At 40.9% G+C, this 24098-nt stretch overlaps 2 protein-coding genes across 4 annotated transcripts in view; one reads left to right on the top strand and one right to left on the bottom strand.

The window, feature by feature from the left end:
• The window catches only part of LOC118125285 (ras/Rap GTPase-activating protein SynGAP), a 35911-nt gene extending 21300 nt beyond the window's left edge, over positions 1 to 14611 (top strand). For 2 of the 3 annotated variants that reach the window (XM_035183731.2, XM_047344335.1), the window contains exons 12-19: positions 375 to 565; positions 1594 to 1798; positions 2633 to 3211; positions 5229 to 5843; positions 6394 to 6540; positions 7680 to 7891; positions 9107 to 9179; positions 10693 to 14611. In XM_035183731.2, coding sequence (XP_035039622.2) covers positions 375 to 565; positions 1594 to 1798; positions 2633 to 3211; positions 5229 to 5843; positions 6394 to 6540; positions 7680 to 7891; positions 9107 to 9179; positions 10693 to 10731 — 2061 coding nt within the window. In that variant the 3' untranslated portion in view covers positions 10732 to 14611. The remainder of the gene's footprint in view (positions 1 to 374; positions 566 to 1593; positions 1799 to 2632; positions 3212 to 5228; positions 5844 to 6393; positions 6541 to 7679; positions 7892 to 9106; positions 9180 to 10692) is intronic. The other variant, XM_035183730.2, reaches the window with a different exon arrangement.
• An 887-nt stretch (positions 14612 to 15498) lies between these two features.
• On the bottom strand, positions 15499 to 18349 carry LOC118125270 (relaxin-3 receptor 1-like). Its single transcript, XM_035183705.1, has 2 exons — positions 18068 to 18349; positions 15499 to 17229 (listed from the first exon to the last, which is right to left on the bottom strand). Exon 2 carries the CDS (start codon positions 17085 to 17087, stop codon positions 15879 to 15881), a length of 1209 nt encoding a protein of 402 aa, XP_035039596.1. The 5' UTR covers positions 17088 to 17229; positions 18068 to 18349; the 3' UTR covers positions 15499 to 15878.
• Positions 18350 to 24098: the final 5749 nt, after the last annotated feature.

Raw genomic sequence — 24098 nt, 5'->3', positions numbered from 1 at the left:
GCTGTAGTTTCAAGGTAATTAAAGATATAAATACTTTGGGGTCAGCCCCGAATATCCTCCTGGATCATTTGAATTTAGAGAACGATGAAGTGAGATTTACAGCAGAGGTTCTCAGCCCTTGGGCCGTGGTTCGGTAACACTTGCCTCCAGGCAGGAAACGATATGATTCTGCAAAAACAAACACTGAATAATGATTTTTAGGAAAGCACTGATCCAACTTGAGTTCTTCTAATACACATTCCACCACATAAACTGAGCATATCTGTCGATACTGAGTACAGATCAGATACTATGCTGTCGTATTCTCAAAATTAAACTTTTAATTCTTTTTAAACATAGAAAGCTTGGTTTCCTTGACTGTATCTGTGTTGTAGGACGCCATTCTCAAACTGGGACCTTTACCACGGTTGCTGAACGACATCAGTGTCGCCCTGAGGAACCCGCAGCTGCACATGCCTGCAAATCACCAGCCCGACCGGCCGAAGGACCGACTGTTCTCACGGCCGTCTTTCAATCGTCTCATGTCCTCTGACTTCCAAAGCCTGATGATGCGGGACTTAAACAGGTATCGTGGTTTTCTTATGATCAATATCACACAGCGAGTGAGAATTCAAAAGCTCATAACAAAACACTGGTGTATTTCTAAAGAGCCCGTAATACTCCTCTGGCTTTTTAAAGTATTCTATCAATCCCAAACTGTCGGGCACCATCTGTTCCCACACGCTCTTACCTAAACCCTGTTTCCTCTGTGTTTTAATTCACGTCAGCACTCTGCTACTGTCGGGGGACGGTTGTTCTAATTACAGCCTAACTGTTTGAATTAGAAGTCTTTAAATGAGAATAAGAACAGAGGAAATATCAGAGGACGCCACCGCAGCTATTTTGTGTTTTCTATTAGAAGTTCCTCCTCCCGAGCGGTTGTCTGCTGGGAGCAAAATCTGCCGGAGTAAACACCGAGAGCGCTCAGAGTGAGTGACAGGAGGGAGTCAGGCCTCGTTCATCATTCTTAATAAAACATGAAGGTCTTACAAACCTTTTAATCCCATAGACATGTGCGAAGGTTAAAAACATCTTGACTAGAAGCTTGTGTGCTCACTTTATTTAGGCCTGTAACTAACAATTATTTTCATCACCCTGCGAGGGGTTCGCAGATGAATGCAGTGGTTAACTGGATGAATCGAGATGATTGCTCAAATAAGAAATAAGAAAAAAAAAAAACACAGATATTCCGATAAAGAGCAGATTTTTCACATGTGTGCAGAAGCAGCAGTGTGAGAGGAGCTGAGGCCTGAGCACAGGGAATCTGAGGAGTGTTTCCTCATATTAGTTCCATTATGTTCCTCCTCTTTCTTGCTCTCCTTTCCTGTCAGCTCAGCTCTCCAGTGTCCTCGGTCTAATTAAGGTATAAAACATCCCAAAATACTTAAAAAACACAGGACAGTAAGCAGAATAAACCACTTGGGACTCTTCATTGTGTGCTTACACTTTTGCTTCCCTCCCCAGGGCCCATGCATAGTAATTATTAAATGCTTAGATGCAAAACAGTATTCAGTTGGTATTACTTGTTTTTATCTCTCTCTGTTGCTTCTGCAGCTCAATAGACATCTCTCGCCTGCCGTCCCCTACGACGGGAGTATCAGCCGTCGAATCCCTCTCATCCAATCTGAACATGAGGCGCCACGCAGAACGAGACCTCCGCTCATCGAGGGAAGTCTTCTACGTGACCCGTCCACCGCTGGCTCGATCCAGCCCTGCATACTGCACGAGCAGCTCGGACATTACTGAGCCCGATCCGAAGGTATGGTGAGAAATGGACATGTAGTCGTTTATTTTCACTCTGGTGTCATAATTAAGACATTTTTAAAGCTCTTTTGACAACTTTGTGAGTGTGTTTGAGACCCCAGAGAGTAAATACATACATCTTAAGTCGTCTATGTTGGCGACAGCAGTGGTCAGAGGCCGTCGGTCCATGCATTTCATTACATCTGCTACAAACATTCAGTCGGACTCAAGAATCGCCTGATTAGAAATTGGTGGTCAAAGGTCAAGGTCCCTGTGACTTCACAAAATCAGTTTCTTGGCCATAACATACACTAATTGTAACAAAGATTTCACGTCATTGTCCAATTATGAAGTGACGGAATTTTATATCCAAAAGGTCTAAGGTTAACTTCCCCTGTGACACCATTGTGTTCTGCAAAAATACTTTTCTGCTCATTATTCAACATCATGTGTGAAAAACAAGTCTCAAACAATTTCTCACTAGAAATTATTTGGAATCAGACGATGTCAACATAGTGACAACTTCTATTTGGCCAAAACATATACTTTTTATTAAATTGCTTCACAATCCTCACTACTTACAGTAGTTGAGGATACAGAGTTTGGACAGATGTGGATGTTAACTTTAAGTTGACTGGTTTGCGGAGCCATACAAAAGCAAGGAGGTAATTAAAGTGCTCAAAGTGCTTTAAATAAGATGTTAAAATGTAGAAATTAGATTTAAAAGAGGAGATAAAAGGTAAATAGCTTTTATCTCTGCCGTAATAAAATCTACAGAGGGAACTGAGAGAACATTTTTCGTTTTTAAATCTCATTAATCTACAATCACAGTTTGTCTTTTGTGTCTCAGGTCCACAGTGTGAATAAAAGTGTCTCTATGATGGACCTTCAGGACTCCCGCATGAACAGCATTTCCAACCTGAACTCGGTGGGAGACATGCTCACCTCCTCTCAAGCCTCCATCGCCGGGCTCGGCCACAGCTTTGGGAACCTCGGCGGTCCTCTTCGTATGGGCGGGCATATGCCGGCAGGCTCGTCGGGCTCCGGTTTGAGGCTGAGCCAGATGGGCCACATCGGGGGGCCCACAGAATCCATCTCTCAACAGCAACAGCAGGCAGCAGCGGCCATGCACTTCCCACTATCCTTCCAGAACCCGCTATTCCATCTGGCCGCCCAGAACTCTCCAGCTCAGTCTCAGCAACATCCCCCTCCTCTCCTGCTCGCCCCCGAGCCTGAGAATGGCCACCATGATTACACACCCGCCTTTGGGAACAGTGCTTTCTCCCGCAGTGAGGACTTGTCCGGCCTGCGGTCACAGAGCAGTCTGGTGCAGCCCAGCATTGTCCACTCGCACAGCTACAGTGATGATTTCACCCGACAGAATCAGAATAATGACTACGCCTGGCACCAGCTGTCGCTGCAGGTGCAGGTAGGAAACTCTCAAACTATATTTGTCTCTTGCAGAACACTTCGTTAAAAGCTTTCTTTTCTCATTAAGAAACACAAAAATGTTAATATGATGATTACTAGGTGACAAGCTAAATATTACAAACCCATAACCTCTGTATTTAAGTACATTTATTAATGCACCATCACTACCACACTGACCAATGATTAACAATTAACATCTTACTTCTACTACTATTTGTTGAAAAACATCAGTGGAACTGAATTCCTATTTTTTCCACAGTTTCCTTACTTTTAATCTCCCAAATGAAATACAAGCAGCACCAACATTGCGATGAGGACAGTCTAGAATTCTTAAAAACACACAGAGACACATTTTTTAATTCCAAGCCAAACTGCCTGACAGACAGAATCACCTTTAACATCTCATCGCCACACTCGGATCAGCCCTTCCGTTTCCCGTACGAAACAAAGATCCAAACAAAATGGCAAATGTCTACAAAAAGGCGGTTTTCCTGAGTAGTGTGGAATATGTAAATCTAAGGGCACCTCTGAGAGACACTCGTTATGCAACAGCGAACACGCTGAGGCCAGATGATTCCCTCACCTTCTCTGCCGAGCAGTGGAGGGTGCTTGACATCTATCACACTGTGCGTCCTTGTGTCAACAGGGCTGGAAGCTAGCTTAAGGTCAATAGAGCAGAGAGAAGTGTCTTAACTGCGGACAGTACAAATATCATCATATTATATGTACTCAAAACCTGCTGCAGATCAGACTTGAGAGATGTAAACTCAAATCTATACTGATGACTTCAGTTTGAGCAATTTCTGTTAAATCATATAAATTAAACTCAGGAGATGATTGTGTTTTGTTGAAGCCAGTGACTGGTGGACTCGATCACACTCATTAGTTTACTACAGCGCGTCCGTGTAGAATTACAGTGTTTAATGACACTGTCATGTCGTCTTCAGCTATTTCTGTCCTGCTGCGTGGGCCTTAATGGAACAAACATCACAAGCGCGTCCTGTTTTATTAATACAGATGGTGCGATCAGGACGGTGCTTTAGGCATCAATCATCCATCCATGCATCCACACTTGGACAGGTACACATGTTTTATTTTTAGGTTCTGTGCTTCTATACATTAAATCAAATAATTGATGCAACAATTAAGTATGCAAATGCTCACAGTTCTTCTTATGTGGAAGTAAATCCACTCCAATTAATGCTCAAACTAATGTAACATCCATTATTTTATGTCAAATTTTATATGCTGAAGCTCAGAGCCGTAACAACTAAAAATTGTGTAACTACCCAAACACAAAAGGTCTTGGCTGTACACTCATCCGAGTCCAGAGTCCGACCAAGACATCAGCATTCGGCTTTTCATGCCCCAGAAACCCTGAGCTCAAACTGTCAAAACATGTTAGAAAAAGCCATTTGTTAAAATTGAATTTGGAGCAGCACCACTTAGTGGAAGTAATGATTTAACATTTATTCTTATTTCATAAATGTTTGCTCATTTTTTTTTATGTATTTCTATTTAGTTCTAGGGTTTTACATTCTCCTTATGTACCTTTTTATATTAGCTCGTACAATTTTTATTTCTTGACTTAATGTCATTTTATGTCTTGTATGAATCCCTGTGAAAGGCTTTATACTTTAGAGGTGTGAAACAAATCCATCTGCATGTCCATCTATGTAATATTTTTACAGCATCTCATATTGATTCAGATGTCCTATGGTTTTTGTTTGGAAAAAAATGATTGAATCTGTTTAAGAAAGTGGTGAAATTATATAATTTCTTTTACATCCTTGGGTCAAACACATGACTTGGACTTGAGAGGTAGTCATGTGCACAGCTGCCTTTGTGTCTTACTGGATTTTACCACTGGGGGGCATTAGAGCGTGATCATTTCAAATTCTCTATATACAGATTTTCAGGAAACTAATTTAAGTGATTAATTCATTCAGTAAATGAGTTAAAGCTTTTTTTAAATTTTTATTGTGTATGTGTGTGGTTTTATTCCCTCCTCTCAGGAATCTCTCCAGCAGCAGCACCTGATGGGAGTCGCATCACAAACTACCACTGGGACGGGCACCCCCGCCTCTCTGGCTACGCCTCCCACCACAGTCCATCCTGTCCGCCAGTCATCCATCGCCCCGCAACACCTCAAGTCCCAGCGGTCCATTAACACTCCGGCCACCGCCACGCCTCCGAAGGTTCGCCCGCAGAGCAGGAACCTCCTCCTCAACTCCTCTGAAGCAAACTTCAGCGGCAGTCAGCCGAAACAACGGCAATCGCAGCAGCAGCAGCAGCAGCAGCAGCAGCAGCAGCTGCAGCAGCAGCAGCTGCAGCAGCAGTTGCAGCAGCAGCTGCAGCATCAGCAGCAGCAGCATCATCATCAGCAGCAGCAGCAGCAGCAGCAGCAGCAGCAGCAGCAGCAACACACTCAGCAGCAACAACAGGACACACAGCTGTCGGTGACTGACAGTCCAGCTCCCGGGCTTCCGTACCAGACGAGCGCTGCCAAAGAGAACCAGGGCCCGTCAGCAGCTGCAGAGGAGTCAACTGACACTCCCACGAAAAGCACCAAGAAGCCTCAACAGCTGCAGCCTCCACAGCAGCATCTGCTCAAACCAGTCAATAAACAGGTGAGTCTAACCTCAAACCTTCAATAATAAACTGTCTTTTCATTCTCAGCTCACACAACATCCTAAGAAAGAGTAGATTTAAAGGTTCAGTGTTCAGAATTTAGTGACATCTAGTGGTGAAGTGTCATGTTGCAGCTGAATACCCCTCACCTCACCCTCCCCTTCCAAACATGAAGGAGAACCTGTGGTAGACTTCAGTTGTCATAAATACTCAAAAGGTGTTTAGTTTGTCCAGTCTGGGCTACTGTAAAAAACAAGGCATCCTCCGTAGAAAGGATCCGCTCCCAATGTAAATATAAATGATTTAAATCTAAAGGGCCCATTCTAGGGTAAAGAAAACAACAATTCATACAATTTCGATGAAACACACTAGTGAAAACATCACTAGGATCATTTTATATTTAATTTCTGCCAATAGATCCCTTTCCCCTAAATCGTACACACTGGACCTTTAAAACTTGATTTGAAAACCTCCCACTTCAGTCAAACACACTTTTTATTTTTAGGACATGATTCAGGCATCAGTTTGAAACGTGTGTTCCTGTTCCAGGGTTCTCAGTCGAACTTGAACGAGCGGACTGTGGCCTGGGTGTCCAACATGCCACATCTGTCTGCTGACATCGAGAGCCTGCGGCCGGACCGAGAGGGTCAGCTGAAGGAGTACTCCAAGAGCATGGATGAGTCACGGTTAGAGAGGGTTAGTGCGCTCACCTGCTTCCCTTGATAGTGGGCTAAAAATACAACAGTTTCAAGTGTGGGAATGTGTGTGTGTGTGTGTGTGTGTGTGTGTGTGTGTTGTAAATATGACACTATTTAAAGTGAGAGCTGAGATGAAAACGAAGATTTGCAGGAAGAAGCAGATTCAAAGAAACATTATCTTGAAGGCGTAATGTCATAAAACATCTGCTTAGCTACACAAATGTTTTCTTAATATGTGACGCACACACTCCGAGTGTAAAACTCGAGTACAGGACACTGGCAACTAAGAAAAGCTGCAAGAATCAATTGTTTAAAGGGAATTATGCATTTCAGTGATCAATAACTTGTACAGAAGATTAATTTCTACCTTCCTGGACAGAAGAATGTTGGGTCATTAGTATCAACAATAAAGATCAATTATTGGCCGTGAGTTTAATTTGGTATATTAAAAACTATGTGACTAAGAAATCAAAGACTTCCTGACTTACTGGAAGCATGACTTTAATATTTAGTTCCAAAAGTGGTATAGTTTATTTTATTGTACATGAACAACATTTCCAGAAAGGAGTTTAAATCACCACGAGTAGAAATGGCGTCATTAAGTACCATAAGTTTGTTTGGAGAACGACTGATTTCTTTCTACAAGTATTACCTGACTGTTTTATTTATATATTCCCTGTTACAAAGTGGTATTTTAATAATAATAATAAACTTTATTTGCAAAGCACTTTTCACTTTCCAGCTGCAGAGTGCTTCACAATAAGAAAGACAACAATTCATTAAAATGAAAAGAAATAAAACAAACCAACTGCCAAAGGTCGAACAACATTTTAAGGAACTTCTGTCAATATGAATAGAATAATTAAAACAACTCAACTGGTTCTGCCATAGTGTTGTTGTTGTTCGTTTTCTATAATTAACTCTCAAACTCTTTCCTGTATTAGAAATGGACAACTACTTTGTGGAGCTTATTACATTGAAACTTTTGGTTGCGCACAGTCTCGCATCAATGCCTCTGCAGTCTTGTCTGCACAAGAGATCTTTTGTCATCTGTGGTTTATAGATAAATAAAAATCACTCATCATTCAGGAATATTACCACAGAAAAATGGATTTCTATATTTCCTTCCTCTTTCAGGTCAGAGAGTACGAAGAAGAGATCCACTCCCTGAAAGAACGGCTGAAGATGTCCCATCGCAAGCTCGAGGAGTACGAGCAGCGGCTCGTGTCGCAGGAGCAGACGACCAGCAAGATCCTGATGCAGTATCAGAACCGGCTGGACGACAGTGAGCGCCGCCTCCAGCAGCAGCAAGTGGAGAAGGACTCTCAAATCAAAGGCATCATCAACAGGTGACTTGTGTTCAGGTTGAAGTAGGACCAGCAGGAAGTAGGTCGTGCAAACTTAAAATCCACATGTGGCATATCTCAGAATTATTTCCAGCTGTACATCTATAAGTGACGGTGCATTGACCACAGAGATACTTTCCAGTCTGTTAAGGCCACTCGTGTTCAATTGACCTGGACGGGCACTGACAGGGAACTATACAACAGTATTTGCTGTTGCTGGAAAGTGTAACAGGTTGCAAATGTTTTCAGGGACACACAGAGGGAAACATGCAACGTAAAGGTTTGAAGTGGTGAGTCTTTTCCAATTCAACAAAATGTTTTCCAGCTCAGAGAGAAATTCAAAAGTTTTCCACTAAAATACTTCGCAGTAAAACCTCAAATTAATTATTTTACATTTCCATGCAAATGCTGAAATTGAAAATTGGTTTATCAATAATAGCATAATGCAACAGATTTAGCTAACACAAATATTTGTGACCTACACCTTACTCAGGTTTCCCCTCCGCTGAAGCCCAACTTGTAATATTTGCTAAATGATAGCAGATGAAATTCACAGGCTCAAGTTTCATTTTCGTTTTTTAGATTTTCTGGAAATTCAGTTAGTATTTGTGCAATATTTGGAAACATGGCTATTGTGGCCATGCTAGTGGAATATGACACAGAAATACATGAATAGATTCATTTCTCCATAGCACTACCAGGGTTATACTTTTACCATTTTCTCATCCAGTTCTCAGAAAGCAAATAAATTGATTATTTCCCAAAATATTCATTTAAAAGTATCTCATTTAAATATCATGACTAATGCAGAAATAAATATCCATACTTCACATGAATTAATTATAAACATAGAGGAACCTAAGCCAGCATTATTTTAATAGTATCACGGAGGTCTCATCTCATTTGGCAGAAAGCCTCCTTCAGAGTTAACTTATTCTTAAATACTCTGAATGCAGATATGGCAGATGGGTGCACACTTCACTATCCTGCACACACTCGTACGTTTCCACAAGCTGACAGCTGAATTTGAACTGTCTGAGCGTTCTGCAGGCAGCTCAGCTTGAGCTTCAGGAGGATAGCTGAACGTGCCCCGGAAACATGTCAGGACCTTAATATCATCATATGGCCACATAATCCTACAGTAAATCTGAAGACCGCCGGCTTCGTCATTCTATTTTTGTCAACCGGTTTGTTTGTCTCTATTTTCCCTGTTGTCAGACTCATGGCTGTGGAAGATGAGCTGAGAGGGGGTGCCATTCCTGATATTAAGCCTCGAATCCTCACAGACCAGGTTTGTGCCTGTGTCTACATCTGTTATCATCTCTATTCGCCAAACCAAGTCTTGTCCTAAGAAAAAAACGAAAAAAACCCAGTTTGCATCATTCTTACATCATTATCCAGAGCATTCGCTTAAGCCAGTGCAGGAGAGAAGCTTGCAGCTGCCATGCACGTCACCTATTTCCCATCTTTTCAAGAAGTCCGTTCATGTCACGTCTGAGCTTTCACCATTTTACTGCACATGCGCGAGGGGGAGACGATTAACAGCTGGATTGAGTTTACAGAGGTTGTTATGTTTGTGTGAAGGAATAAGATGTATTCAGCACTTAACTTAAAGGTTATTGTTTTACCACATAATGCATTAATCATTAGAGGAACCTTGTCTGTGAGTCACCGGCAGCATCACAGTAATTCCTCCGGGCTCAGCCTTAGAAATGCACCATGTGGGCTGGATTGTGACGCAGGTGGAAGAGGCTCTGTGTGTGTGTGTGTGTGCACGTGTGTGTGTGTGTGTGTGCACGTGTGTGTTTACTCCAAAATGACTCAGGAGAAACATTTGCCGTCCTTGAAATTCGCTGTCACCTTCCTCGCAGCCGTCAATATCGAGGGCAAACAGACATAATTGCCTCCTGGAAAATCAGAGTGTTTATAGAAGCGTTCCACTGGGTCTGTTGTGAGAGAGTAATTGTTTTTACACCAGACTTCTCAAACAAATACGAGTGAGCGATGAGGTCGGATACAAACTCTGCAAACAAAATTAGAGTCTATAGTTTGCGAGCCGTCCTCTGTGGCTCAAAGTCACAGCCAGAGGAAATTTAAAATAAGAATTAAAATGCTTATCAGTGCTTCGGCTTCAGAGACAATGTGTGAGAATGAACAGTTTTCACATCCATAACAATAGTTTTGGGAAATACGTTAATTTTTTTTCTTGACCAAGGACTCGTACCACTTTATAACACTCAGATGACTATAAAGCTACAGAAGGCAGCTGGTTAGCATCGCTTTGCTTAGCACAAAGACTGGAAACTGAGAATTGAGGCAGGGGCTCATGTGCTGGACTATAATTAGCCAGGAGCAGTGACTTCCTGGAGTCTCTGCTGGTTGCCTGGCAATAGATCCCAGCCAAGAAATATCAGAACCCCCCCCTCTCTCCTCTTTTAAAAGTCACCCTCAGACAGAGCCAGGCTAGCAGTTTCCCTACTGTTTCCAGTCTTTGTGCTAAGCTAATTTGCGTTCAGGCTCTTTATCAAAACAGACACGTGAGGGGTATCCAGCGGAAGTGGGACAAAATAAGAATAAGGCAACATATCGTCATCCTACGTTTATCGCTGTATCGTGATATTATCGTTGTCGTGTATCGTATCATTTCGTGAGTTACCCTGCGATTCCTGCCCCTAGTATCCAATCTCCATGAAGAAAGGGAATAAACATTTAACCCAAGAAACGTTTAAACTGTTCCTTTAAAGCTGCACCTTCAGGAGGTTTTAACTGCAACTAGTAATTTCACCTGTTTTCTCTCCCATCAGTCTATCAGCCACGGCTATGGTGGACATCCAGGATCCTGACTGCCAATTCCAGAGTGACCAGAGTTCTTGATGGTCATTTGAGCGAGAGAAGACTCAGATTCAAATCCTCGACAAAGAAATAGAAAACAAACACGAAGAAGAAGAAGCTCTGCAGTGGATCCAGCAGGACGACTGGAGGCTTCATCTCCCGAGGTTCTTAAAAACAAAACGAAACAAAAAACTTTGCACATATTCAAACTTTGCCTGTACCAGAACTTGACAATCAGTTTAGCGTGAGGACCGACGTGTGCGGTGAATCTTCCGCACACGTTGACTGAAATATAAGCCAACGCCACAATTACGGCAATACTGAACCTATTGAATTTATTGATTTGATCGGGAGAGGTGAGACTAGATATGGCGAGGATGAAAATGGAGTTATGATTTTTTGTTCCCTGTTACAAGTGCCACACTCGCTTTTCATCTCAGTGGCTGCAGACAAAATGTAGAAAAGGCTTTAACAAGCACAAAATCTCCTCCTGGTGACGAGGAACCAGCCTGTTGTTAAATCAGAGCCTGAGCAGAGAGCTGCTGTACATTATTACTATTTGACTCTGATAAAAATCTTTCGTAACATATTCTCACTGCAAAGGCGTTTGCACTTAGAGAGGTGGTTATCATTAATGATTTTTGCATTATTTATATTGCAGCTATCCTACGTGAAAAGACACCAAACAACTCCTACAATCAACGTATGTTATAACTGCTTAAAATACAATCTAAATCCCCTTGTTTTCCTGTGGTGGACAGTAATTAAACTACAATCTATTAAATTTCTGTTTAAAAGTATTTCTTAGAGCTACACATTTTTTAATAATGAAAAGTCATATTTTACAAACAAAATTTGGAAGTCAAAAATGCTTTGTTCACTTTGTAATAATAATAATAGTGATGATAACAATAATAATCAATATATATAACATTTCAAACAGTGGAACTCGACAGTGAATGTCATCACTTTTTCGAGGGAACAAAGAAGCTACGACATTAACATCCTGTCACAGCTGCAGCTGAATATCTTTGGGTTTCACTTTGGGGTCTCGGAATTGGTGTTTGCAGTTTTCTGATATTTAATTGGTTAGACATGCAAATGAGTAAATTACTTGAGAGATAAAAATGGACGGAGTTGGTTTGTTTCTGGTTGAATCTGAGAGACGGTGTTGATCAGGGTTAGGGTCACTTTCTGGGACCATCCTAAACTAAACCCCAACCCTCAAACAACTCGCCTTTAGCTTTCTAAACCATGTAGTCGTTGGTCTGCATGTGGAAATCCCACAGTCAGTCTGAAAGAACCCTTACAAAGTCTCTAAAGTAATAAGTAGACCTGGTCAAAGTTATGAAATCCCGGCCTTTAACCTCTCAGCTGTCCACGTCCGCTTTTTTATCATGTTTATGTCGATTTGTTTCACAGCACTTTGCACCATTGCTTTGAAAAGTGCGATATAAATACATTTAAATATCTATGATTGTAAACACAACGTGACACTGGAAACAAATGATATTATAGGGAAGTATAGAATTACTCATATGTTGTGTTCGTTTCTGAAGCATCGATGTGCAACACTTCTGCATGAGCTTTGTTTTGTTTGTTTTTTACATGAGGACGAGTAAGTCAGTTTGCAGTCAGATATTCTAATGTACAAAAAAAAACTGGGCTTTCTTCTCGGAAGGCATCTTTTTTTCTTCTTTTTATTCCAACCTGCTGACTCTTCTGTTATTTTTTCCAAAGAGGGCAGCATTCAGTCTTTTGCATTATACAACAAGAAAGTTCTGGGAGGATCAGACGAACAAAAAGACGGGAGACGGCGAAAAACAACAGAACAATAAAGAGTTTCCACGCAGGGATGTGTAGTATATGTGCATAGGATTCGCCCGCCTTACAGTCCGTGTCCCAGGGCCCAAAATAACAATGCAGACACAAAGCAACTTGTACACTTTGTATATTAAATGTCCTTTTTTTGTAGTCAGGTGATGAATTAATAAGCAGTGTGTTGGTTTACTCCGTATGTTAGTCAGAATCATTTATATTACAGATTTCATGGTTGATATCATTTATCTTAACCTCTTGCCTTTAAAAAGACGTTTTCTTTCAAGATAAATAAAAATGACACAAGATTATATGTTTATGTTACCAGAAATGTATAAAATAGCTTAATGTATATTTATTCTTATATGTAAAATGTATTCAAATCAAGGGTAGGCCTTCAGGCATGTTGGACGTGTGGTAAACACCGACTCTTATATATTATAACTCTTAATGCTGCAATCCAGAAACTACGGTGCCCTGATGGGACTGCGTTCAGGGGACGAGGGTCGGATGAATTCCCAGCACTTCTGTTTCACATGAACTAACGGGGACACATTCTTAAAAACACATTTGCCAATGTGTTGAGAACCAAAACAGCTGTGGTGCTTTCTACAATACTGGATTGCAGTTTTAAGTCATCTTCTTTTCAAATACGTGTTTATTTCTTTATCCTGCATTGCAATACAGTATTTTGAAATGTTATAATGCACTTCTGTTTTCATTTTACAAGAAGCTGCGATCCATAAACTGAGGAAAATGATTTTAAAGACATAAAAAACATGTTATATATATATATATATATATACATGTATATATATATATGTTAGACCCATATATTATTGAAACTTCTCTGTATTAGCTGCAGTGGTACAGTGTGCTACCTCTGAACTCTTCATACCACAACCTGAGAGGATACTTTATTCCATTTGCCCCCTTCCCCCCCCAAAAAAGCGTATTTATTTATGAGACAATTCTGAGAAAAAGTGTTAATTTTGTTCATAACTAGATACAAAAGTTTTAAGTTTAATTTTGGTTGCCTGTTGTTAAGAGTTTCTATATAAAACCTTTGCCATCACAGGGCCATTTCTAAAGTTCTGTCCTGTTTACTACTGCATTTAAGTGCCGTTACCGTAACATTCACATGAATCTCCTTTTTATTAATGGGATGGGATTGATCGTGTTCCAGGAAATTGTCAGACTCTCAGGTGTTAGGAGGGACACAGAGACATCTTTTCATACCCTTGATGCCAAATGCACAAATTATTGAGACACAATCTTTGGCGAAGAAGCTAAACACATATGAAATGAGGGTTTTGTGCTATAAAGGTAACTACTCTGCTTTTCTTTTGGTTGGTTCCTGACCCTTATCTCATCATTTGTTGCATTTAAAAGGAACCAAGAGTTTTGTCTGTTGCTCCAAATGAAAAAATGTGATAAATGCTCCACTGTAATAAAACTTGGTGGGAATTATTATTGAAGTTACGATGGAGGAAGTGCTTAATGTTTACAGAGTCGTGACATTTTACAGGATGTATGAACCTTTGTTGACCCAAGGGAACAGAAGAACTGCCGCTTTGCTGGAGCTGAAGCAGGACCTAATAAATGATATGAGATTTCTTGTATATTTTAAGAAAAAGAGGTAATTAACAACAATCAACATATTTATGTTTATAAAATGGATGTATAGCATTTTGGAATCTAACAAAGTATTTTTCTTGGCAGCTATTATTCTGCACAATTGATCTACTATGTTACAAATATATAGTTGGTGGGGTTTCTGACTTGAATTCGGCCTACTGGATGTAATACCTTCATTTACTTGACATTTCTTTTGAAATAAGCCATGCCCCATGGATAAGCCATACCCTCCAGACCCCTGATGTTATATGGTGGATGTTTAATGTTGGTAGTTTTATTTACAATGGTAGTTATTGTAGGTATGATTGCGCTTGTAATGATTATTATTAGTGTAACTATACTTGATTGATATGATTTGTTTTGTTTGAACAAAGGGAATGTATTCATTTTTCAGGTGATTTCTGAGTGATTTCAATAAATTAATAAACCCCTAAATGGAGATCTTTTATTATATTTATTTAAGTGTGCGTGGAATCAGTTTAGGTCTCAATTGGTATTACAATTGAACAACACCACCATCTTGTGGTGTGAAGGGACAACAGACCCAAAATATAGCAGAAACCTTTTCGGAAATTTTGCGTAATATTTCCAGAGAAGTTTGGGAAATTTCCTTGAAAATATCCTGGAAAAATTCCTAAAGATTTCAGGAAAATAATGATAAAAATCCCTGTGAATCTTGCAAAAATTCATGGAAAAAACTTCCCCAACTTTCTGGGAAATTTGGCCAGAAATGTTTTTTATCGAAATCAAATTCTTTTTATACACTACAGAAAAAAAATATTAAAATGTTTGAAAGTCTTCCTAATAATTTCAATATTTTTCCATAACAATTTCCCAAAATACCAGGAAAATTCCAGGATATAACCTGAAATTTCAAAAAATCTTGAAAATTCTCGGAATATTACTATCAAAAATTAAATCAATAGTTTTAAAAGAATTCCACAAAATTACTCAATACTATTAAGCAGTAACCCCAAAAGATATCTTAAAATTACATTAATGAGAATATTCTCTATCTCTACATCCAAAAAACTTCCATAAAAGTTAGAAAATAATATCAAAAACTACCCCAAAGAGAAAACTTTTCAAAAGATATCCAGAAAATGCTCACCTTCTTCAGTAGCCACTACTCTAATTTTTATTTTTGTTGTGACACAAAATTCCTTTTCTATGATTTTTATGCCTTATTTCTGTAAACAGTTTGAAAAAATGATCCACTGAAAGTTTCTACACTAATGATAACACAATAAAGTTGTAGAAAATATAGATTAAAAATAACTTTATTTATTTCTCAAACAAACGGCAATGTTTATTCACCCTTGACGATCTAAAACTAAGACAATAACAACCCAGAAGTACAGTGCAGTTATGGCTGTTGGTCCAAACTGCAGCAGTAAATATGTGCACTGTAGTTTTATACAATAATAAACCATCTTACACTTATTCATTATCATAAGAAGGAAAAGAAGAAAAAGCAATAGTGAGGTTTCATGCAGATGTTAAATTTGCAGTGAATTGTAGTGAGTGAACGCACTTTTCCCATTACTTAATTTTCATTAAGCCATGAATCAGTGTCAAATCTTCATGCAACTGATACAGAGATACAGAGAGCTAGAACTGTAAATCACAGGACGCCACAGAAGCTTAGCTGCATCCTCTTTAGAAGTCTAGGAGTAAAGAATTTGATCGCCATGTTGTGGCTTTACATAGTGGACACTGCAGTTGGGAGCATTGACACTGGTGCATATCTCTCTGTGTCAGATTGAGTTGTCTGGCTGTATGTTTTGAGAGGAACAGCCAGGTGCCCAGCTTGTGCCGATCCCTCCTTAGAGTAAATGCAATACGGCACCTTGGACACAACGGCCAGACTCAACTTGAGGAGCACGTTGTGGAGCGCCAAGCGGTATTCTTTTCTAACCAGGCAGTAGATGACAGGGTTGAAGCAGCTGCTGGTGAAAGCCAAGCAGTTAGCCAGAGGGAAAAAGTATGTTTGAGCCGCGAAGAACGCGATGCTGATATCAAGGATGTCGAGTTGGATCAGGACACCCCAAAGCGTGAGGAAATTGTATGGGAACCAGCAAAGGCAGAACGAAAGCACCACCACCGCCACGGACTTTGAAATATCAGCCTTTCGCCGAGAGCTGCTGCCTTTCAGTTTGTGGCGACAGAGGAATCGCAGCAGAAGCAGGTATGAGAGGATTATGATGGCGTAGGGCAGAAGAAAACCCAGCACCATGCGCAGGAGCTGGTTTATTCCGAGCCAGGAAGTGCCAGCTGGGAAACGGAGCAGGCATGCTGTGTCGTTGCCACTGCCCACGAGTTTCAGGTCAGCAAACACAGCTCGGGGCAGTGCGGCTATCAGCGCTCCGGCCCAGATAAAGGCTGTGGCCACTGGAGAGGTGCAGGATCTATTGCACAGGGAGGTACTGGGTCTGAGAGCAGTCGCCACGAAGCAGTAACGGGTCAAACTCATAGCTGTCAGGAAGAAGCAGCTAGCGAAGACGTTCAGTCCGGTGAGTAAGGACACGGCCTTGCACGTGGCCAAGCTAAAAGGCCAGCTGTAGTCCAGCGCAATGTCCACGGCCCAAAACGGCAAGGCCAGGGAGAAGAGCAGGTGGGCCAGAGCTAGGTTGAACACAAAGAAATTGATGGTGCCAGTGTGGATGGTGTGTGTGGAATAGAGCAGGAACATCACCAGCAAGTTTCCCAACACTCCGGCAGTAGCTACGATGAAGTAAACGACGGAGATGACGATTCGTAACCAGGGGGGTCCATCCTCAAGAATCACCAGCTCGTGGTTATCACTTGTGTTGTGGAAATTTAGGTGGGAGTTATTACAAAACAGGCCGAGGCTGCAGCCGCTAAGGATGCTGCGGAAGAACTCAAGTCTCTGGAAGTCGATGTTTGACATTTTGACAAACTGTTGAAGGTCAATGTCAGAACGAAAGCACCACCACCGCCTCAATGTCGTGCACTTATTACTCAAGATGTTGATCTCTCGTCCTCCTTGTGAAGTTCTGGTTGTCGGTTTACTGGCTGACAGTCATCTATCCCTGAAAGGAAAGCGGAAATCATTATTACATAATGGCAGCCACAGTTTATGAGCAAATAAGTAGATTAGTCTTGTCAGATAAACAGATTAGGCTAAAGTGTTAGCCACAGAGTTAGCTAATCTAATTCACATCTCAAAGAAATAAACATCTCTGGGAGGACACAAAAATAAACTTATTTCACCTTTTGAAGTGGAAAAGCCTGAGAACAATCTTCACAAATCACTTCGTCAACATATTTACATCATATATATAATCTCTAATAATCTGTAAATGTCTATTGTCAAGACTCCAAGTTTGAAAATTTTGAGTTTTACATTCAACATGAAATAATAAATATATCTGAAGTTTAAATCAATAGCATCTGGATTAACTTCATGATATTAAGACCATTTTTTGTATCATGACGATGATATTATGGCAAATTTTGATGTAATTTTGTTAACTCACACTTTGCAGGAGCCTTTTAAAAAAAATCACTTAAATTATTTAATTTTCTCTACATTCGTGGGAGTAATGTCGTCTTTTCATGGTTTAAATCAAATAAAAAGCAAAAGCTGCCATCTACTTGTGATACATAAATACATAAATTTAATTTTTCTCCTTGTTTTACAATCCAAGCTGCCATTTATTACTAAACTCGAAAAACAGTGGAATAAGTAACTAAACTATTTAATCTACATTTTAAATTTACAGAGATGAATCAGACTGTGGTTTGTTTTGAAACAGGAGCTCACAGACATAAAAAAGTTAAATATACTCAAAGGTGTTTGGCCTAAAAGCTCTGATTGTCCGTTAAATACACAAATTCTCAGCTACATCTAGAAACAAATGAACTTACCTGGATATTTACCAAAGGAGGCAGATCTTCAGTATTCAGACCGTTCAGCCACCAGCTCTGCTGCAGAACACAGAACGACAGTAACAACCATGTGTTTGTCACCCACCCTGTTTTCATGCTCCACCCAGCATCATCATTATCTCCACTCACCCACACCAGCTCCACCTTAAACACTAAAAACCAAACATATCAGAATAAATGAATAACAGAATAAAAAACAATTAAAGCAAATAATAATGCAGAAATACCAACACATTTGTTTGGAAACTGGATCAGTTTTTTTTTTTTTAGTTTTGAGTGAGGAACTAAAGAACTGATTTTTTTTCTTGAATCTCCTTGCTTTATTTATTTTTGTTAAATTACTCTCTCTGCACGTTTTATACAATTTCACCCAAATCCGGTATAATTGCAGCATCATAGAACAACAAAATCATATCTATAATCTTATAATGTATTATATAAATTATATATATATATGTCAACCAACATGTGTGACATGTCAAAACTCTTGAACACATCATGCAATTAAAGTTAGACCTACACACGTGTACTCAAAGCTATTATGTGGCATTTTATAGAATGTTTAACAGCAGGAATTGAAACAACCACATCAGTCGTCATGAATGTGAGTCACCAGTGACAAAGCCCTGAAATTAAACGTATGTGCTTCACCTTCCTTGTTCCTTTCTCTAACTGTAACCGGCTGTTTTACGGAGCGGAATTTAGCTACTTTTGCTGTTGAGTATAATGGTTTGACTTTTGGTAAAGCACTTCAAAAAGACAAGCACCAGTTTGAGGCTTGTCTACTTTATTTTTGTTCAGATATTTATCAGGGTTTTCCTCATCCTTATTCCATCAACCCTGTTTGTAAAGTTTCTTGAAATCTTACTAATTGTTATCCATCTGGGATATGCTGTTAATATTAATCAATATCACATTTACCATTTATTGCTCCGTTTTCTTCACCTATCCATGAATTTGATGGAACATGTACTGACATTTTAAAGCCTATCATTTCAGAGTAAAAATTTCATTAAATTCAAATAAACATCGTGGGTCTTTGCATTGAAGAAAACACCAGTGGCACTCTGACCTCAGGTACAGGTAAAACAAATGACACGGCTTTGACAGAAAATTAGGCAATTTGCTTTTTCTTCTTCTATTTATATCTGTTGTGTTGCTTCGAGATTAGATTGAGCAGCAGAGATGACTCCTCATTAAGAAATGTTGATAGTGGAAAGGACATCAGCACTGAATGACAAAATGAGATTAGCCTGGAAGAGGCGGAAGCGTGGGGAAGTTGATTAATGCTGCTCTGCGGAGCCGTCTCCATAAACTCGCTGGACAAAACATACAGCTCCCACACTCGCAATGTTTTCATTGGAACAACAATTGTTCTTCCTGTTTTTCTTGTTTTGCCTGTTTTTCTCATTGACATATCTTTTCCAATTAGGGCCCGAGCACCGAACGGTGGGAGGCCCTATTGTATTTCGAAGGATTTGTATTTCCCTTTTGGGGCTTTTTCGGGGCCTAGACATGCTCAAATTGTTACCAAAGTTTGCAGGGAATTCAAAACCCCAAAAAGTAATTGTATTCTGGAGTAATTTGAAATGGGTGTGGAAAAATGGCTCAACAGCGCCATCTAAGGAAAAGCCCCTCAGTTAGCTTTCACCGATCTTCACAAAAATCGTAGCCCAGGTGTATCATGACCAGACAAACAAAAAAGGTCAGAGGTGCAATTGGAAAAAGCAACAGGAAGCCCGCCATTTTTACTTTAGTGCTCATATTGGCCATTTTCCACATTTTTACTTTGATGTACTTGTCCCAGGGCTTTCATCAGATCAACTTCATATGGAGATGCGTGTCATCACAACAAGATGGAGATGAAAACTACCTCAAAGATCGATTTTTCTTCACACGGTGTGACCGTGGCGTGGAGTCAAAGTTTGATTACACGCCATCAAAACACGAGGTTCTGTATCTCGGACATATTTGGTCCAATCAAGTCCAAACTAGACATGTAAGACAAGAGTCCCGGCCTGACATCTACACAGAAATCATGACTGAAAATCACAGCGCCACCTGCTGGCTAAAGGAAGTGACATAAAAAGTAACTAAAAGTACAAAAGTAACTAAAAGTACAAAAGTAACTAAAAGTACAAAAGTAACGAAAAGTATAAAAGTACAAAGTAACTAAAAGTACAAAAGTAACTAAAGTACAAAGTAACGAAAAGTACAAGTAACTACGTTACGTTACTTTACTTAATGTCACGTCACGTCACGTTTAGTTACGTCACGTCACGCCACGCCACTTTACATCACGTCACGTCACTTTACATCACGTCACGTCACGTAAAGTAACGTGACGTTAAGTGACGTGGCGTTAAGTAAAGTAACGAAAAGTAACGAAAAGGTAATGTAACGTAAAGTACGTAATGTAACGTGACGTGACGTCACATTACGTGACGTGACGTTAAGTAAAGTACGTAACGTAACGTAAAGTACGTAACATAACGTAAAGTACGTAATGTAACGTGACGTGACGTCACATTACGTGACGTGACGTCACATTACGTGACAAAGTAACGTGACGTTAAGTGACGGGCGTTAAGTAAAGTAACGAAAAGTAACGAAGTACGTAATGTAAAGTAACGTAACGTAACGTAAAGTACGTAATGTAACGCAGTACGTGAATGCGACGTGACGTCACATTACGTGACGTGACGTTAAGTAAAGTAACGAAAAGTAACGAAAAGTACGTCACGTCACGTCACTTTACTTAATGTCACGTCACGTTTAGTTACGTTTAGTTAATGTCACGTCACGTTTAGTTACGTTTAGTTACGTTACTTTACGCCACGCTAATTAGACGCGGACGCGGATAAAGTGACGCGGACGCTACTTAACGCCACGCCACGTTACTTTACGCCACGACGCGAAAAGTAACGCAGCACGTAACGCCACGCCACTTTACATCACGCCACGCTACGCATTTACGCTATTTTCCTTACTTTTCATTACTTTACTTAACGCCATGTCACGCCACGCCACGTCATCACGTAATGTGACGCCACGCCACGCTTAGTTACGCGAAGTTAATGTCACGTCACGCTTAGTTACGTTTACGGCTTACTTTACGTCACGCTACGACGCGGACGCGGACGTGATGTAAAGTGACGTGACGCCACTTAACGCCACGCTTCACGCCACGCATTTACCTAAAGTACGTAACGCCACGCCACTTTACATCACGCCACGCATTTACTTTACGTTACTTCCCTTACTTTTCATTACTTTACTTAACGTCATGTCACGTCACGTCGGGTCACGTAATGTGACGTCACGTCACGCTACGTACTTTACGTTACTTTTCCTTACTTTTCGTTACTTTACTTAACGTCACGTCGCGTCACGTAATGTGACGTCACGTCACGTCACTTTTAGTCACGTCACGCCACGCATTTTTACTTTACGTGCCGACGTGAAAAGTAACGGTGCACGTAACGCCACGCCACTTTACATCACACGCTATGTACTTTACGTTATTTTCCTTACTTTTCATTACTTTACTTAACGTCATGTCACGTCACGTCGCGTCACGTAATGTGACGTCACGTCACGTTACGTACTGTACGTTACTTTTCCTTACTTTTCGTTACTTTACTTTTAGTCACGTCGCGTCACGTAATGTGACGTCACGTCACGTCACTTTTAGTCACGTCACGTCGTAACGTAACGTGACGTAAAGTAACGTGACGTTAAGTGACGTGTCATTAAGTAAAGTAACGAAAAGTAACGAAAAGTAACGTAAAGTACGTAACGTAACGTAAAGTACGTAATGTAACGTGACGTGACGTCACATTACGTTACGTGACGCAAAGTAACGAAAAGTAACGAAAAGTAACGAAAAGTACGTCACGTAACGTGACGTCACATTACGTGACGCGACGTGACTAAAAGTGAAGTGACGTGACGTTAAGTAAAGTAAGGAAAAGTAACGTAAAGTACGTAACGTGGCGTAAAGTGACGTTACTTTTCCTTACTTTACTTAACGTCACGTCGCGTCACGTAATGTGACGTCACGTCGCGTCACGTAATGTGACGTCACGTCGCGTCACTTTTAGTCACGTCACGTTACTTTACTTTACGTCACGACGTGAAAAGTAACGAAAAGTACGTAACGTCACGTCACTTTACATCACGTCACGTTACGTACTTTTCCTTACTTTTCATTACTTTACTTAACGTCATGTCACGTCACGTCACACAGTACGCATCGCCAGTCACGCGACGCACCACATTCATTGTTACTTTGCCTTTAACATGACGCCACTTAACAAAGACGCCACGCCACGCCACTTTTGTCACGCCACGCCGTAACGTGACGCAACGTGACGCTATGACGCGGCGCTGGCAGTAACGGGTAAGTAACGCAACGAAACGTAACGTAACGCAGAGCACGTAATGTAACGCGACGTGACGCCACATTATGCCACGCGACGCTAAGTAAAGTAACGAAAAGTAAAGCAAAAGTAACGTAGTAACGGTGCACGCCACGTAACGTGACGCCACATTACGTGACGCCACGCGATCAGTGCGAAGTGACGGACGTTAAGTAAAGTAAGGAAAAGTAACGCAAAGTACGGCGCAGACGTGACGCTATTTTCCTTACTTTTCGCTACTTTACTTAACGCCACGTCACGCCACGTATCGTGACGCCACGCCGCTACGTAATGTGACGCCGCCACGCGATGCTGACGACGCGAGGACGTAAGCAAAGTAACGAAAAGTAACTTAAAGTACGTAACGTAACGTAAAGTACGTAATGTAACGTGACGTGACGTCACATTACGTGACGTGACGTCACATTACGTGACGCGACGTGACTAAAAGTGAAGTGACGTGACGTTAAGTAAAGTAAGGAAAAGTAAGGAAAAGTAACGTAAAGTACGTAACGTGGCGTAAAGTGACGTTACGTCACGTACTTTACGTTACTTTTCCTTACTTTTCGTTACTTTACTTAACGTCACGTCGCGTCACGTAATACATCAAAGTAAAGTAACGTGACGCGCGACGTTAAGTAAAGTAACGAAAAGTAACGTAAAGTACGTAACGTAACGTAAAGTACGTAATGTAACGTGACGTGACGTCACATTACGTGACGTGATGTCACATTACGTTACGTTAAGTAAAGTAACGAAAAGTAACGAAAAGTACGTCACGTCACGTCACTTTACTTAATGTCATGTCACGTTTAGTTACGTTTAGTTAATGTCACGCCACGCCACGCTTAGTTACGCTATTTACGCCACGCCGTAATCGACGTGACGTAAAGTGACGACGCCACGCATTTTCGTTATTTTCACGCCGTGACAAAGTAAAGTAACGTGACGCGACGGACGTGACGCTATGACGGCGAAAGTAACGGTGACCAGCACGCCACGCCACGCCACTTTACATCACGCCACGCCACTTTACACGCTGTCACGCCACGCCACTTTACATCACGCCACGCCACGCCACTTTTAGTCACGCCACGCCAGAACGCAACATAACGCGACGTGACGCAAAGTAACGGACGTTAAGCGACGTGCTAAGTAAAGTAACGAAAGTAACGTAGCACGTAACGTAGCACGAATAGTGAACACGTAATGTACCGTGACGCCACGTCACATTATGACGCCACGTCACATTACGCGGACGTGACGTTAACAAAGTAACGAAAAGTACGCCACGCCACGCCACTTTACTTAACGTCACGTCACGTTTAGTTACGTTTAGTTAATGTCACGTCACGTTTAGTTGCGACGCTGACACGACGTGGCGTGATGTAAAGTGACGCATTTTTCGTTACTTTGCCGCACTTAACGCCACGTCACGTTACTTTACGTCACGACGTGAAAAGTACGTAACGTCACGTCACTTTACATCACGTCACGTCGTAACGTAACGTGACGTGAAGTAAAGTAACGAAAAGTAACGCAGTGCGAATGTAACGCATTTTCATTACTTTACTTAACGCGCCATGTCA

The sequence above is a fragment of the Hippoglossus stenolepis genome, chromosome 17, assembly GCF_022539355.2.
Source record: "Hippoglossus stenolepis isolate QCI-W04-F060 chromosome 17, HSTE1.2, whole genome shotgun sequence".
Classification (NCBI taxonomy): Eukaryota; Metazoa; Chordata; class Actinopteri; order Pleuronectiformes; family Pleuronectidae; genus Hippoglossus; species Hippoglossus stenolepis.
This window is presented reverse-complemented; position numbering and strand designations above follow the sequence as displayed.

Bases quoted from the DNA above. Each gene is read 5' to 3' on its own strand.
- LOC118125270 (XM_035183705.1), bottom strand. From the start codon at position 17,087: ATGTCAAACATCGACTTCCAGAGACTTGAGTTCTTCCGCAGCATCCTT.